The sequence below is a fragment of the Balaenoptera borealis genome (genome assembly GCF_965194805.1).
Source record: "Balaenoptera borealis genome assembly, chromosome: 16".
Classification (NCBI taxonomy): domain Eukaryota; kingdom Metazoa; phylum Chordata; class Mammalia; order Artiodactyla; family Balaenopteridae; genus Balaenoptera; species Balaenoptera borealis.
In genome coordinates this window covers 5,468,194-5,484,008 of record NC_138872.1, presented here as the reverse complement: position 1 = coordinate 5,484,008, position 15,815 = coordinate 5,468,194, and the positions used below count along the sequence as shown (strand labels likewise).

The window sequence follows — 15,815 nt, the reverse complement described above, 5'->3', positions numbered from 1 at the left end:
GCCCCGAGGGCGTACAAGGTGCTTGGTGAGCATCTGTGACTGTCGGCAGGAATGGCCGGGGTTCGAAAAGCCACAATGCGACTAAGGCAATCATCAAGGAAACAGACAAAGTTGCTGGACACTGGGGGCTCACTGCCCAAATACTGACTGCCCAGCTTCTCTCCTTTCTTCCTCTTCTTCCTGAAGCCCACCCCCACTCACTTGGGTCTATTCCAGGAGAGGGTTCAGAGCTCATTCTCACTAGAGTGCAAAAGAATGCCGCAACATGCATCCCAGGTAAAAATGGAGGCTTCTGTGACATTTGAGTTGGTGACCCCGATTTTAAAGAAAGACAAATGAAGTAATATTGGGGGGCTGAGAGTAACATGGGTAGGGGGCTTACTCCAGATCTCACCATGAATGAGCCCAGAGGATTGGGAGGGACCCAGGCCTGACATCTGAAGCCAGGGCCTGGGTCATATCAAAGTGGTGGCACAGCCTTAGAACTCATAGTAGGGACTGTCCCCGACTTGTCAGGCAGCCCAAGGGCCTCCACGTGACATGACGAGCAGATGGGGAGTCCCGGTGGCTGCATGCAGGAGCAGTCCCTCCCCTTCCAGGAGCTCTGCAGCCCTTGCCACTCTCCCATGCTGGGATCGATTAGCAATGTCTGTCACGGGCAGCAAGGGGAGTGCTGGCTCAAATGCCATGCACTCATCCCTGATCCACACTTTGAAAGTCACAAAGGGGCTCCATAAGTACCGGCTAAATTCTCCTCTAACTAAAGAGTTATAGGAACTGGGGATCCACAGATACCCACCCGAGCCAGGACCTCATTCAGTGATGCAGAGGACAGGATACAGTGGAGCAAGTCACACAGACGGAGAATCAACCAGACAAGGAGACTTCAGAAGAGAAATGGCCACGGGAAGAAATATTCCTTAACTAAACATAAGCAACTTCTGGATTATGCACTTGCAGGCAGAGCCTAGATTTATGTGGATGATTGGAAGTTGGACTCATAATTACACCTCTGCGCCATGTAGCAGGCGAGTCTAATTACCCTCTAGATGGGAGGACGGTGACAATTTTATTTAGGGCCAAAAGTAACTAATAAAATTAGACAAAATTAGCAGCTCCACGTGTAAGTCCCCACACACTACAGATTAATGCAGAGACTTGACAACTGCAAACATCTAATAACTGTCCTTGTTAGAGAAATGAGAGGGGACAGGAGTGGCCCCTGACCCTTAAGCCTGGATATTTGAACTATCCCGTGGTGAACCTAGTGGATAGACTTTTTAAAAAGGCAACGTTCTCTGCATTTGTGGCTTTGGGGTTGAAACTCTGGCTCTAGGTTTGATTGGGGGTGTCCCTACATGTCAGCCTGCTCAGAGACTGGGATCCACAAACACGGGAAAGATACACCCGAGATAGGAGTGCATTTAGCTGTGGTCCATCAGGACGATCAACAGCAGCAAATGGAGGGGTGTTCAAAGGGCTGGCTGGTGTCATTTCATCGGTTATACTCACCGATGTAACTGACACCCTTTCCATCATCTCGATACAGCCACCTCTTTCTCCCATACCATAAACAGACTAGAAAAAATTGTTTCCCCTGTGGCCGTGACCCCCATCGGCTGCTCAACTCAGCCCCGTATGAATCATTCCTGGCTCACCACAACCGGGTTCTGAAATGACTGGACAGCAACGGGGCAGCACAGACACCAATAAATGAATCATGCCTTCCACAAGACCAAACCTTTGGCTTTTACAGACACCAATTTACAAAGTAGAAAGAAAAGAACAAAGAAATCACTCAGGGTGTTTGCGCAAAGTTGATTCATAGGTTTACAGAATTATTACCGACTAAATTATTTTCAGGAAGGCAATTAGACCCGTGACCAGCTACAGCACCTCAGCCTGAATTCTCAGACTTGGGAATTCGCAAAGTGGGCCAGGGGCAGATACCAAATTCCTGCAGGGCTCCCCAAGCCGAATGGACCCTCCCTGCCTCCTTCACTTTCTACTTTCTTTTAGAGGGTTATTTAAGACCTTGATGAAGTCTTTCTGTGTAGCCACATGAGCCATGTAAAGGAAGTAAGCATGTACGCACTTAGTTTTGCTAAACGTCTTGGTCTTGACTTTTTATTTTTTATTCCTGAAGTGCAGCAACCATAATAGACCATACAGATTCTCCCTCCTGTGATCGGGATTTTGAAATACATTACCTACAACTGCCAGACTCTTCCACCATCTCTCAACTGACGTCCACTGGAGGGATATCAGAGCAAAGCTACTCTGCCTGCTATAAAGCTTAGGCAGATGAAGAAATAGCGCTTGCTATGGCCACGTGCAAATTCTGAGCCTCCCCAGTGGAAATGTGGCCTCTGGGACGAATCACCCCACAGGGCTTGGGTTGACGCTTGTTGGCCAGGCATTTGAACATTATAGGGCAGCTTTAGCCAGTCTAAAAGCATCCCCGTCAGGAATGTCTGACCCTGGTGGGCAAAGTGACATAAGCGAGAACACAACTGAGCTCACGCCTGGCTGACGCTCTCAGGCAGCAGCCCCACTTACCAGCAGCCGCCTGGACCCTCTCGGGCACAGCAAGGCAAGGGGGGCGGCGGGGCCGTCTTGCGGAACCTACTCCAGATGAGCAGTCAGCAACTAGGTACCCAAGACCAGCGGGGCTGAAAAAAACCTCTTTTGGGAAAGGGCAGTCTGCTTTGCCCAAAATGTGCAGGAAAACTGACTCAGCTGCTCGTTTCCATTGCTTCTGAGGACAGAGCCTGGGAACCCTGATTTCACCTCCCTGGGGGAGCCCAGGGCAAAACACACCTGCGGGGGTGGTGGGGATGTGGTTCCCGCTGTGGCCTCCAAGCGGGGGACCTCAGAGAAGCCTCCTAGCCTTGGGTGGAATGCACACGTCTTAAAATATTCTGCATATTTTATATTATAAATATAAGTCTATATACGTATGTATTTTTTATACCCAATGATATGTGGTTTTAATGTATTAAAGCACATATTTCTGTATTCTTAACCACTGACACCCACACAGATCCACAGCTGGATCTGTCACTTTTGCCCGCAACCGCAAAGCCAGGGATGGAAACATCAGCTCCTGCAGACCTTAAGGACCTACAGAGACTCTCCTATCCCTGAAGCGTGACTGCGATGATAGAAGGTGACAGATCAAATGCCAGCAGTTACAGAACCTCAGTGCATGCTCCCAGCAGCCACGGGGGTGATGAAGGAGCACTATAAATCCACTCTTTCACTCACTGCTTCATTGTTTACTGAACATCTGCTCTGTGCCAAGATCATGCAAAAGTTGTATGCGTCCTAAGTAGAACCTGGCACAGCTGCCCCCATCCCCATCACCACCGAAGTCCATATTAGGGATAGAAGATATGGGACCGTTTCTCCAAACATCAAAGGCAAGTTGGTGTCCTGAACTCATATGACTGTTCAGTGGTTTAAGTTGTATCTGTCCAGACCCTGGGGAGCCCAGCGCTGGTGCCAGGCATGGGGCACCGGGAGACATTTCCAGAGGACAGTGTAACTTTAAGAGTTGGCTCAAGGAGGCCAGAAGCGAACTTTACCCAACATTCAGATCCCAGAGCCCCTGGGATTTTACACTTGTTACCAAATAATTAAAACTCTCTTTTCTGCCAGGAGAACCACTTCCCAAACCCACCGGATACAATAATAAATGACTATAGTTAAAATACATCTGAAGGTAAGGAAGATCAGACTCCACATTTCCCAATGCTTTCAACATCCTACAAGTGCATTGCAGAGGCACCGATTTTAAGCCAAGTGACCACCCCCTTCCTCCCCCCTCCCACTCCAGTGAAAAACAAATACATATCAGACTTTGCGGGAACGTCAGGAAGATCCGATCACCACCTGGTTACCTCGGAAGGTGAGTCACAGTAGCTGGCTAACTCCTTGCAGCCTGTGGGTCTCACGGTCACATCCGAGCAGACGCCAGCTCCACTGGGGTAACAAATGGATAGAGCGATCAAAAAACACTCCAAGTCTGAAACAACTGTGTGCAGATAAGAATCGCCCTAGAAATCCCCCTTTCGGGGGCATGGGGCAGGCCCGGCGATGCACCTTTGTCATTTCTAAGCTCTTAGTGGCACTAAAGTGACACTGAGAGACCCCGACCTCCGGGGGCGGCGGCAGGGGCCTTTCTGCGTGGGTTTCGGTACCTGCCCCCGAGGGAGAGGTGGTGGGGAGGAGGCTGAGCCACAGCTTCCTGCCCCAAACAGTGGAAACGTCCCTGGAGCATTCAAAATGTTTTGTGCCGAGGTGCTTTTCATTGCTGGGCAATTGTCTTGACAAGCTATGAAGCAGGTGTTAATCTCCCCTCTGTTTTGCAGAGGGGCAAGCAGGGAAGCTTAGGAGGGATCCCCAAAAGGATGGTTTTCCAAGTCTATATCCTGACCACCTCCTGTCCTGCCTGGAATCTTCTAGGAGCCTGCTGGCCCGCCCTGCCCCCTCCCTTCTCCCCTCATACACAAGGTACCAACCAGGCTCCTGGATATAATGAACAAAATGGACCCCAACCTCTCAGCGACCAGAGGGAAGAGAGATGACACAACTCATTACACAATATTCAATACCACGTGACAGGTCTGGAAGGAGACCCACGGGGTGCTCTTCGAGCCCAAACACAATGACCAGTCAGGGAGCCCAGGGGCCCGCCCCGAAAGAGGCTTTGAGGTTGCCCCTGTTTCGGTTTCCTCTCAGCCCTCCTCCCCAAAATGAACTCATTTTCTTGTCCCTGTCCTGACTAGAACGGCGGCCCTCGGAAGGTAGGTTTATCTGTGTAGTTGTCCCCTGATGTTCTGCAGTGCCCAGAACAGCACTTGGAACAGCACCCTCGGTGCAGGATGAAGTGCTGAATTACTCAGCACCTACGGGATGCTCTGCCCCACGTAGGTCCCCCATAAAGTCTAGATCTTCATCATCTCACCCTGGCCAGAAGTTTGGCAGTGCTCAGACCCCGGACGGCCTGGAAATCCTAGGAAAGCTAAGCTATGGTCCCTCCAGGAACAGCCCTGGGCCACTTAGCAAGCCCCTGCCACAAGATCGGATGGTGGTGGTTTGGGGGTGCGGGAAGGAGCCAGAGACAGAGACAGCCTGATGCGGGACACATGTTTGGGGGAGACCTTTCCAATGAAAGTCAGCCAGTGTGCTGTCCAACTGTGTGCTCTGAGATTTGTTAGTGCTTTTCCCTGATGAATGGGAGTCGGTGTTGTGTCATGGGGAAGAAATCACGGGAGCATGGGCTGTGGGGTCAGGAAGCTGAGGTTTGAATCCCAACAGAGCATCAGTTCCTGGCTGTGTGACCCAGAGCAAGTGTCTTACCCTCTCTGATCCCGTTTTTGCATCTACAAATTGGTGATAGCAACAGCTCTCTCACAGAGTTGTTTTGAAGATTGAGAAAAATGCGTCACTAGTACCTGGCACATAATAAGCTCTTCATATCCAACTAGAAAAGGGAGTGGAAACAAAAACCCATCAGTCACCCTGGAAACAGAAGACAGAAGCTGTTCTGTGGCTCTTGGAAAGCCTGGGGATGCCCTAAACCTTTTCTCAGCTCATCCCTGGGTGCTGAAGCCCCTGCTCCTCTCGGCAAGCCATGCTGGGACCTTTCCCGGCTTGGTGACAGACACCTCTACCAGTGCCTGACAAGGCCCTGGCAAGACCCTGCAATGTCAGGGTTTGGTTCTGTGGTGCCACCCAAAGGAAAGTGAAGTCGACGTGACTTCATGGAGGGTACAGCCCACCTGGGGAGGTGGAAGGGCAGGAGCGAAGACGCAGGTGCTCAGAGGTGGAGAAGTGAAACCCACCGGGGGAAAAAAGATCAGGGTCTGTTTTTGATGGCTCACTCTCCACCCCTGTACCCTCACTTGTTAAAAATGGAAATGAATTTTCAAAGTGAGAGCCTCAAACCATTCGGAGTTTCTGGGCTGTGTGCTCCCAACCGTCTTAGGAATGGACCCAGTGGGGTATCTGGTGTCAGGGTGGTGCTGACTTCTTCATGGCCGCATACCCTCCACCCCCAGAGCCCAGTCTCTGCCTCCAAAGCAGGCTCTGGATTCCAGTGACCCAGCGGGGGACCCTAAGAGATGTCTGGGCCTTCCTGGGCCAAGGGTGGACATGCTGGAGGTTTGCCAGCCAGGGACAAGGAAACCCACACAAATATTCAGTTACCTCCACTTTCAAGGTCATGGTACCCACATGGGCCTGTTCGTTCCAACATCCCCAACCAGTGCCGGCACCCCAGCCCCAGGCTGGAGGAACCCTCTTCTGAAGCCCTTCTCAACAGGCAGAGTGCCAGAGTGTGACCGCTAGGGGACAGGACAAGCGGGTCATTGGGCCTAGTTCACCCCACTGTCACCGCCAGCTCCCATGACCACACTCCCCGAAAATCATCTTTGAATCCTCCCGACACCCCAGCACACTGGAGCTGCTGTCACCTAGACCTACAGATGGGCCAAGTGACAGTGAAAGGTGACACAGCCAGCAAGTCTGGGAGCGGGCAGAGCTTCCATCTCTCTGGCCCTGGGTCACGCTCTCAACCCACTTCAGCCCTCAGGAGAGAGGGTCTGCGAGCAGGTGAGAAAAGAAGGAATTGTCAGTACTTAAATCCCAGGAGTTTTACAACAAAATCTAGCTGTCCAGGTCCCTGAAACTGAGAGATCTGGCCTCACAGGGCCCACGTGACAACGGTGAGCCCACTGGCAGTGGTCCCTTTAGGCAGGACTTCCGTCCACCGTTCTCTGCAGCTCCCCCCTCCAGAACAGAGGACACTGAGTTTGCCACCCTGAACCGTGCTCTGCAGGCCTCTGAAGGCCCGGAGCAGTGGGGTACATCCTCTCTGCTACTCAGGCACACAAAGAGGAGGGGGCAGGTGGCACCCATGGCACCCAGCCCCACCCCTAACCAAGCATCCTCACACGCACACACGCAGGCATGCACGTGCCACCTTTTAAAAAGCACAGAATGTGTCCTCGGCCTTGATCTCCTCCTCAGCACGTGCGCCATACAAGAGCCCAAGGCTGGCAGGAGTACAGTCTCCAAAACTCAGTGTGTCAGAGCTCTTTCTCTTTGCGCGGGACCCCAGGTGCCAAGCCGCCTGCCAACTTCTCTCTGGGTGATGACACCTGGAGACAAGTCCACGTGGGCCCTCTGGCTTGGGGCCCCCCACCCGTACCCTCCTCTCCAACACTTTCTTATGTTTTAACAATTGACCAAACTATGGACGTTTAAAAACCCTGAGACGAGATGGGGCAGGTACGTGGAGGTGGCACCTGGGCACAGCTGAGCTGGCCGCTCTGGGGTTACTGGGGCTCAAGTGCATCTCACTGTCCCGAAGGTAAGCAGCCGCCCCCATCCCGCCCCGCCAGCCTCCTCTCCCAGGCAGCCTCACGCACAGCTCCATCTCCCTTCCTCTCTTTCAAAGGGAGAGTGCATACATTTGCACAACTTATAGGGGAGAAAGTATGTGTGTGTGCACTTTTTTCCTTTGTATTTGTCTCACATGCCCAGAAGAAGCTGTAACCATTCCCATCCTCGAGAGAAGCTGGCCGGAAAGGCAGAAAGGGTTAGCAGCTGAGTGTGTGAGCCCATATGTGTGCGTGTGTGTTGGCATGGGTGTGTGTGCACACGCATGTGTGTGCCTGTGTATGCGTGTGTGCACAAAAGCCATTAGTTCTTCTGTGTCTTGACAAACACTAAGCTCACCCCTGACCCCAGGACGTGCTGGGTGGTGTAGCTGGCTTAACCCAGACTTCCTGGGAAGCTGTGGCCAACGGCCTGACCTGAGATCCAGTCAAAACTCAGCCTCCTACGACACCTCAACCTAAAACCCGGACAGTCAGAAAACATGTGGGTTAAAAGTCCCAGCTGAGAGGGTCCACAGGGGTAAAAGCTGGTGCCGGCTGGACGTCCATAGTTTAACGGGAAACCTGAAATATCAGCTTTCAAGGGTGCCCGAGTCTTTCCTCCTAATAAATGCAAATCCAAGGCGAAAACCGGAAATTTCATCAAGGAGGAGCCCCAATCCTCCCTGCGCGTGGCACACAAGAGGCGCTCAATAAAGGCTAAGTGGATGAGTGGCAGGTGCCACCTTGGGCGTTTACAGGGACTGATTTTGGAAAGGAACAGAGGATCATCTTCTCTCCACTGAGATCTGCCCTCCCGCCCCCTCCAGCCCCCTTGGAAAAACCAGTAACTGATTAAAACGGTGGTTCTCAGCCAGGGACAATGTGCCCCTCAGAGGGCATCTGGCAAAGTCTGGAGACATTTTTGGTTGCTGCAACTTGCTGGGGGGAGTACAACCCTATTCCTGACACCTAGAGGGTAGAGCCGGGGGTGCTGCTGAATAGCCAACACGCAAGACAACCTTCCCTTCCCTCCCAACAGGGACTTATCTGGCCCAGGCGTCCTAGTGCCAAGGGTGACATACCCTGGATTCCAGTGTTACACGTGCACAGCACATGTGCCAGACAAACCACCAGAAAATTGGGTTCCTATGAGTTTCTGAGTCTCTAGTGCTTGGGGATATTTGTTTGGAATCGGAGGAGAGGTCGGAGAAGAGGAATCCGAGGCTCAATGGCTCCGGTTGTGTTAAAAAACAAAGCCACCACCATAGACACCGTCTGCAGAGGTGCAGGGCGCAGCCAGGGCAGGGGCATCTCCCAGGACCCTCCAGAAATGCTGCCACGAGGGCCAACGGCTGTCTGGCCCTACAATTCGGTCTGTCCAGAAAAGACAGTTAGCATCTGTCTGCCCCCAAAAGTCTCAAGCAGAAGCTGGAGGAGAAAGACAGGGGGTAATTTCTAAGAGATGCAGCAGAACTGAAAAGAGGTCACAGAATGCCAAGAAAAATGCAAATGTGTGTGCCAAGAGGAATCCTTTCCTCAAAAGTTGCCACATCGAACTCCCTGGCTGTCATCTCCGGTGGGCTGTCACTTGAGCTGGTTGTTTTCCATTCCAAGAACCCTGGCTCTTTCCCAGAATGGTGTATTTTTCCGTGGGGTGAGTTCTGAGAACAGCAAAGTCCCATCAGACAGCAGCCCACACCCCTCGACCCTCAGGAGAGACGGGAGCCCCTGGAGAGTCTTGGCAGTGTCTCATCAAAGTCAAGACCATCCCAGATATCTGGCTTCCTCAGGGCCAACCCAGTTCCCATTCTTCCGGGTGCAAAGGAGAATGCTGCTGATTTCCTCCAGCCCCCAAGTTCAAGGTGGACCTACTCTGGGGCCCCTGGTCCATTTTCAAGATGGTGTGTGCGTTCCATGAGAAATAACCCTGGGTCTGAGTCTAGCATGGCTTGGGGACCTGGGACAAAGCTTTCCATTGCCACTTCCCCTCATCTATAAATCGAGGGCGTGAACCCCGAGTTTGCCAAGGGTCCACCCAGGTCTGATATTTGGGGCCACTGAAGACCACACCAAGGACCCAGCACTATTCGAGGGGCAGGGAGCCAGTTCCGGCACTGATGCCTCCAGCCAGACTTTGGAGAGAGCGAGGTCTCATCTTGAAAGACGGTAGAGTTTTTTATTTCAACCATCATGGTCTCGTTTTTCAGATGAGGAAACTGAGGCCCAGGGGGCTTAACGGACCTACCAAGGGCAATCTCTTCTTTTCTAAAAGAGGAGCCCCCTGAACACTGCCCTGAAGCCCAACTCCAAATCCAACTTCAACGTTCTACTTGAACCCCCAGCTCAGATCATGAGAAATGCACAGCGACCACTGTCCGTTTCTTTTCCTCCTTCCATTTTCCCTTCCCTCCTTCCGTCCTTATTTTTGTATAAAGAAACTCCAGGCCTTTAAAGCGTCCTCATCAGACTGTTTCTGGGAAATCTGATTAGCATTCGCCACAAACTGTTACATTATACCTGCGCTTTAAAGACCGCTTCCCTCCCTGCCCTGGGCTTTTTTCCAGGGAGTAGAGGGCCGTGTGTAAAAAATACACTGAGCAGGATGACTAATGGGCCAGCTGGAGCAGGCCAGGGTTCCAGGCACTAATAACCTCAAGGGCCCCACTCAGATGCCGAAGCACACCGGTCAAAACAGGCATCGGACTTAACGGCCTCTTGGTGTCGGTCAAAATATTGTCAGGGCTGATTAGCCCAAGAAGGCACAGAAATAAAAATGAATTTCTTAAAAAAGTCCTGAACACAAAGGAGGAAGAGCAGAACGTCCGGCCATGCCCAGCCCTCATAATGGATAAGTTCAACCTGACAATGTGGACCCGGGTGGGGTGCGGGGAGCTCCCTAAGGCAGTTTTACAGGAGGGGGAGAATAAGGCATAGAGAGTACTTGAGCACCAATCCACTTAGCACCAGCGAGACTCTCCAAACATGTGCGAACATATTTTAATAATATCCTCCTGCATTTCATTAGCCTCCGGAGTTCACAAAGGGCCTTTGGGAAGCAATCTGGTTTAATGCAACTCAATTCCGCAAACGCTGGCTCTGGGCAGGTTCTCCTGGCATCTCGCTGGCCTGGCAAGAGGCAGCTGGGGGCGGGGGGGGGGGGGGGTTGGTGGTGAGGGAGACCAAGGCTTTCAATTCCACGACTGGAGGGAGTGGGGACCGGCAGATGGAAGGACCCACCACCAACGCCAGCCAGCCTGCCCCAGCAGGGCCGGTCATGGGTTATTTTTACCTCTTGCGCCTCACTGTACAGGCTCAGGGGTCGAAAACTGTGGCAGCCGCCTGCGGAAACTGGCTTATGAGTCACCCAGTGACTGCCCTCACTCGGTGGCGGCTGTCTCTGGACTCCTGGTCCCAGATGGAAGAAGGCTGGCCCCAGCAGGGAAGGGCTGTGTGCCACCCTCGCCTGGGGAGATTAGGGGAGACCATGGGGACACTGAAGCTCAGAGAGACAAGGGGTCTCCAAAGGGTGGGCGGGGGGAGGGGGTATAGGCTAGAAGGCAGTCCCCTGGGGGGTGCCAGTCAAATGCCCATCCACCCCAAGGTCCACCTGGGTGGGCTACGTGTGACGGACGTCCAGGCTTATTTGTCTCAACTTCTCCGAGCACAGGGCGAGTCAGCGCCAAGCTTCAAACCCTCCCCTCCCCACCCTTGGTCCACCTCCCCCTTTCAGAGCAAGGCAGTCCCAAATACAGACAGCCCCAAACTTTGACTCATTTGTAACCACCGTCCCAGCCAGACTGAGCCAAACTGTCCAGACAGAGGCTATTTATAGGTGTGTCGGGGACACAGACAATCACACAATGACACACACTCAGGATCCACGTTCGCCAGACCCGCCAGCGCTGAGCCCTGGATTCAGACACCTGGACACAAATGGTCCCCAGACCCCCAGGGAGATGCACACACTCAAGAGGGGCACCCAGACCCGGACACAGAGAGACCCAGAGACCCAGGAAGACTCGGGCGCACACATTCCCGGGGCAGCCCGCGAGCCAGACACACAGACATACAGAGAGGGACGCCGAGACCTAGACCGAGACACACAGACACGCACACTCCACAGACGTACGGAAACCCACTCACACAGACCGAGAGTCACAGAGCCACACACACCCGGAGCCCCAGGCACCGCGCAGGCCAGACAGTGTCTCACACGCCTGACACCCCCCTGCCCCCAAGCCAAAGTTGATAAAGAGCCGGCCTAATTGCTCCATCGCGACTGCCCTTCAGGGAAATAAAATGGAAACTTCACGGATCCACCCGCCCCAGCCCTCCCGCGCCGGGCGCCCCGCCGCCCTCTGAGCAGCTCGGCCCCGGGTCCGAGTCCCGGCGGGCGGGGCACGGGCAGCGGGGGCCGTGCCAGGCTCGCAGCGCCGCGGGACAAAGCCGGGCCGGCCGCCAGCTGCCGCGAGCCGGGAGGGCGCGCCCTGGGCGCGGCGGGCGCAGCCGGGGCGCGGGGCGCACGGCCCGAGGGGGCGCGCACGGCCCAGGCCCCCGCCCGCATTTGCGCCTCGACTCGGGGTCCGAGCCTGACGGGGCCTCCGGGGAGGGGGGCGCGGGGTCACTCACTGATCTCCATGCTCTGGAACAAAGAGCGTTTGCAGTTGCACGTGCAGGAGACATTGGGCTGCCCGGCGGCGGCGGCGGCGGCGGTGCTGTTGACCCCCATCAAGCGGTGCATGGACGGCGCGGCGGCGCGGCGCGGGGCGCAGAGGGCTCGGGGGCGGCCGGGGGGGGGTCCGGCCGGCGCCCGGCGCTCGGGCCCCGCATGCAGGAGGCGCGCGGCGGGGAAGGCGCGCCCCGGCTCGCCGGGCTCGGGGCGCCGCCAAGTTCCCGGGGCGCCGCGGGACTCAGTGCTCGGGGCCGCGCTCCCCTGCGCCCCCCGGCTGCCCCTCCGCAGCCCCGGGGGCGTCGGCAGTGCCCGCGGGTGGCGTCCGGGAAATGGGCTGGCAGCCGGGGCGCGCGCTGCCGCCGGGGCTGAGCCTCCGCTGCTGGCTTCCCCCAGCCGAGCACCTCCGCCGCCGCCGCCGCCGCCTCCTCCTCATTCAAGTCCAAGGAGATCGGGTTTCGCTCCGAGACCGCGGTCGGAGGCAGGCAGACGGTCTGACGTCAGCGCTAGACGGGGCTGCCGGTTCCCACCGCGCGGGGGCCGGGGAGGGGGCGCGCGCTGCGCCAATCCCTGCCGAGGTTCCCCCGCACCCCTTCCCCGGGCCGCGGGGCGGGGTGACGGGGAAGGGGGCGGGCTCTTAAAGGGCCAGAGCAAGGCGGCCCGCGTAGACCCGGGACCCGCGCGGCGGAGGAAGGGCACAGCGTCCCCTCCCCTACGGGGGTCAGTTAGGAAGCTCTGCCCGGCGCAGACCAGGCCCTGGGCAGCGGGATTGGGTCCCAGCCATTGCGGGTGCGTTCCTCCCAACCCGGCCCCCGGGGTCCTCGACCGAGGCTTTGTGGGGGGGGGGGAAGCTTGCCCCCCCCCCCAGAGAAGCACGATGTCCCTGGGACTCGGGGCAGGGGAAATTAAGGGAAGGGGGCAGCCCTCCAGGTTACCCATTACCTGATTTTGCAGTAAGCTCCCCGACTCCAGATCTGCAGCCCCAGGAGGCCCCAAGCCCACTGCGCCCCCCGCGCACTTTAACCCGACCGAGAGGAGGTAGACTGGGGAAAACTGGAACTCGCGTAGGCACGCCCCGGACAGCTCCGAGAAACGCCCGGGAGCCCTTGTCGTGTAAATACGTGTCCGGGACTCGCAACTTCCCAGCCGGCGGGGCCCGGGGCAATCCACACCCAACGTCTGCTGCCCGAGGGGCCACCGGCTGGGGGGGGGGGGCGGGGAAGGGGCACGGCTCGGGAGTTCTAAAGACGGGGGAGGAAGTGCGGGGGTGTACTTTTATTTCAAGTTTTAATTACAGAAGTGCTGCAAGAACACATTCTCCTGGAATTAAAAAGATATTAAAATATTACGTAAGAGGCCCCCTCCCTGGCCCATCTCCACATCCTCTCAGCAATTCGGTGTGTCCTCTCCTAGACCCTGCCCGAAATCTCCATTTATTTAACAAGTACTTATTTACCGTGCGCCAGAAACTTACCAACATGAACGCAATCTGACACCTACTCTGAGGGGCAGGAATATTATTATCCCCATTTTACAGACACGGAAGATGGCGGGGGTGGGGGGGTCACTTGCTTAGGGTCACACAATGGAGGAGTCTAAGCTGAACCCAGGTCAGCTCCCCACCCCGTCCGCCGCCCAAATATTTTTAGTTCTTTAAATATCCACATATCCCTGTAATGCCTGGAGTTTTCCTAATGAGCAGAGACTACTTTTGCATTGGGGAGGGGTAGGTTTTAAAAGTTATTGGCATTTCCTTTTAATAGACTGGAACCAGAGCTGTATCTTGCAGAACTCACTGAAAGCCAGCCCAAGAAGTGGTGAGGTCTCTTCCCCAACGGGGCACAGTGATGCCTCTTGCTTTCTTAGGAGGGCAGGCCCAGGAACTTTTTCTAGAGGGTTCAAGCTCAGGAGTGATTGACTGGTGAGGGAGCCAAGCCCAGGGGCCAGGAAGGGGGGAAGCACTCAGGGCCTACGGGGGAGGGCGCCCCTGCCATGGGCTGGACAGTCTCAGCCCCTACCTTAAGGAGGGGTCAGTCTCACCAGCAGGTCCAAGGAAGGAACAGGGGAGGTCTGGCTGCAATTGGACCTCAGCAGCTTGGAGGAAAAGCTGGAGAGTCATGAACATGCCTTGGGGGTCCCTGAAATTGTTATCAGGGCCTGGGGATGACCTTGAATCCCACTCATGTCCCAAAGGAGACCACCAGCCTTGCCCCTCATTTCAGCCATTCCTTCATTCATTCAGTCAACAGACTTTCACTGAGCTCTAGCTAGCCCTGAGCGTCAGGAATTCAGTGAGGCCAGGGGCAGCCCCCGCGCTCCTGAATTCTCTTGCAGCTGATCTGGCCTGTCTGGCAGCAAGAATCACACACCGCTGATTGTTTTGGAAATGAGGCAGCATTTTACACAATTCAGGTTAAACTGCCAGCAGGCAAAAATAACCAGTTAATTCAGTGGATTAAAAAGCAAACCCACTACATTGACCTCTGGTTCATCCGTCTGGAACGACAGCACTGGTCACATTTAATGAGCACCTACAATGTGACCCCACTGTTTTGATGGTAACACCTGGGACTAGTTAGTGGTCTCCGTCCTGGCTCCAAAGTTAGTTCTGCCTGGAGGCCTAATGCAGGGTCTCAGTATGGTGGTGGCAACTGCATCTCCAAAGATGAGTGGGACACAATCATGTGACCTTGTTGAGTATCTTCACCTCTCTGACCTCAGTTTCCTCCTCTTCAAAGTGGGGATGTAAAGGTGACTTTGCCTGGGGTGATTGTGAGGGGGTGAGGGGGGCAGTGCCTTGGAAGTGCATAAGAAGAGGGCTGAATATATGTTAGCAGTTATGCTATTTAATCCTCATGGAACCCCAGGTGGGGAGGCTCTGGCATTTATGTTGTTTTCTCTTTTGCAGACGAGGATATTGACAACTGGAAAGCCTTCCCGCAATGACAGGGCCCCTGGCTGAGTGGGTAGCAGGAAAGGACAAAGATGCTTTGGAAGAAGCATACACACACACTCATGGGAGGCTTCACGTGTGCCTAGGGCTGCCAGATAAATGTGAATGTCAGATAAACCATGAACAGTTTTTAGTATAAGTGTATCTTGTGCAGTATTTGAGACATACTTATACTGGAAATTTATGTGTTGCTTACCTGAAATTTCATTTTAACTTGATGTCTTGTGTTTTATTTGCTAAATCTGGCAACCCTATGTGCGCCAGGCATGACCCTATGTGGTGCTGGGAACGCAGTGATGGGGGACAGAGCGCGCTGTCAGGCTGGGCACGGGAAGAGGTGATGTGGGCTGAGATGGGAGAGCTCACTCTGTTGGCAGTGCGGGTACTGGGAGGCGGCCCACCTCTGCTGGGCCAGCCTGAGTCTGTGGGAAGGAGACCGAAAGTCAGGGAAAGACATTTCCTTCCTTCGCTCAGTAAATGTTGTGCCTCTATTCAGTGCCAGGCTCTGTGCTGGGTACTAGACACAGGGCAGCAACCAAAATAAACTCCCCACCCTCCTGTGACATCGTGGGGGTCAGGAGAGACTAGAGACAGGCCTGAAAACCTGTAGCTAAACTACGGGTTACTTCAGACACGGTAATGATGAGCTAGAGGTTGGGTTGCTGATCAAGGCAGCCCACTCCGAGGAGGTGGTGTTTCATTCAACTCGTATTTACTGAGCATCCTCCTAGGGCCCTCCTGGGGCTCGGATTCTTGCGGGTGAGACAGACAACAGATGTGTAAACATGTAAGTCCAAGCGATGGT

General features: G+C 54.8%; 1 protein-coding gene and 1 long non-coding RNA gene across 3 annotated transcripts in view; one reads left to right on the top strand and one right to left on the bottom strand.

Moving 5' to 3' along the window:
• PMEPA1 (prostate transmembrane protein, androgen induced 1) overlaps positions 1–13,116 on the bottom strand; it is a 59,072-nt gene extending 45,956 nt beyond the window's left edge. The window contains exon 1 of one of the 2 annotated variants that reach the window (XM_082359336.1): positions 13,000–13,116. Coding sequence is in view for 1 of the 2 variants with exons in the window: in XM_082359335.1 (XP_082215461.1) it covers positions 12,018–12,129 (112 nt within the window). In the remaining variant the exon portion in view is untranslated. Of the gene's footprint in view, positions 1–12,017; positions 12,504–12,999 lie in introns of those variants that run through there. The other variant, XM_082359335.1, reaches the window with a different exon arrangement.
• LOC309612986 lies at positions 12,762–15,430 on the top strand. Its single transcript, XR_014235455.1, has 2 exons — positions 12,762–12,846; positions 14,966–15,430. It is a non-coding gene; the product is annotated as an uncharacterized lncRNA (long non-coding RNA).
• The last annotated feature ends 385 nt before the right edge of the window (positions 15,431–15,815 follow it).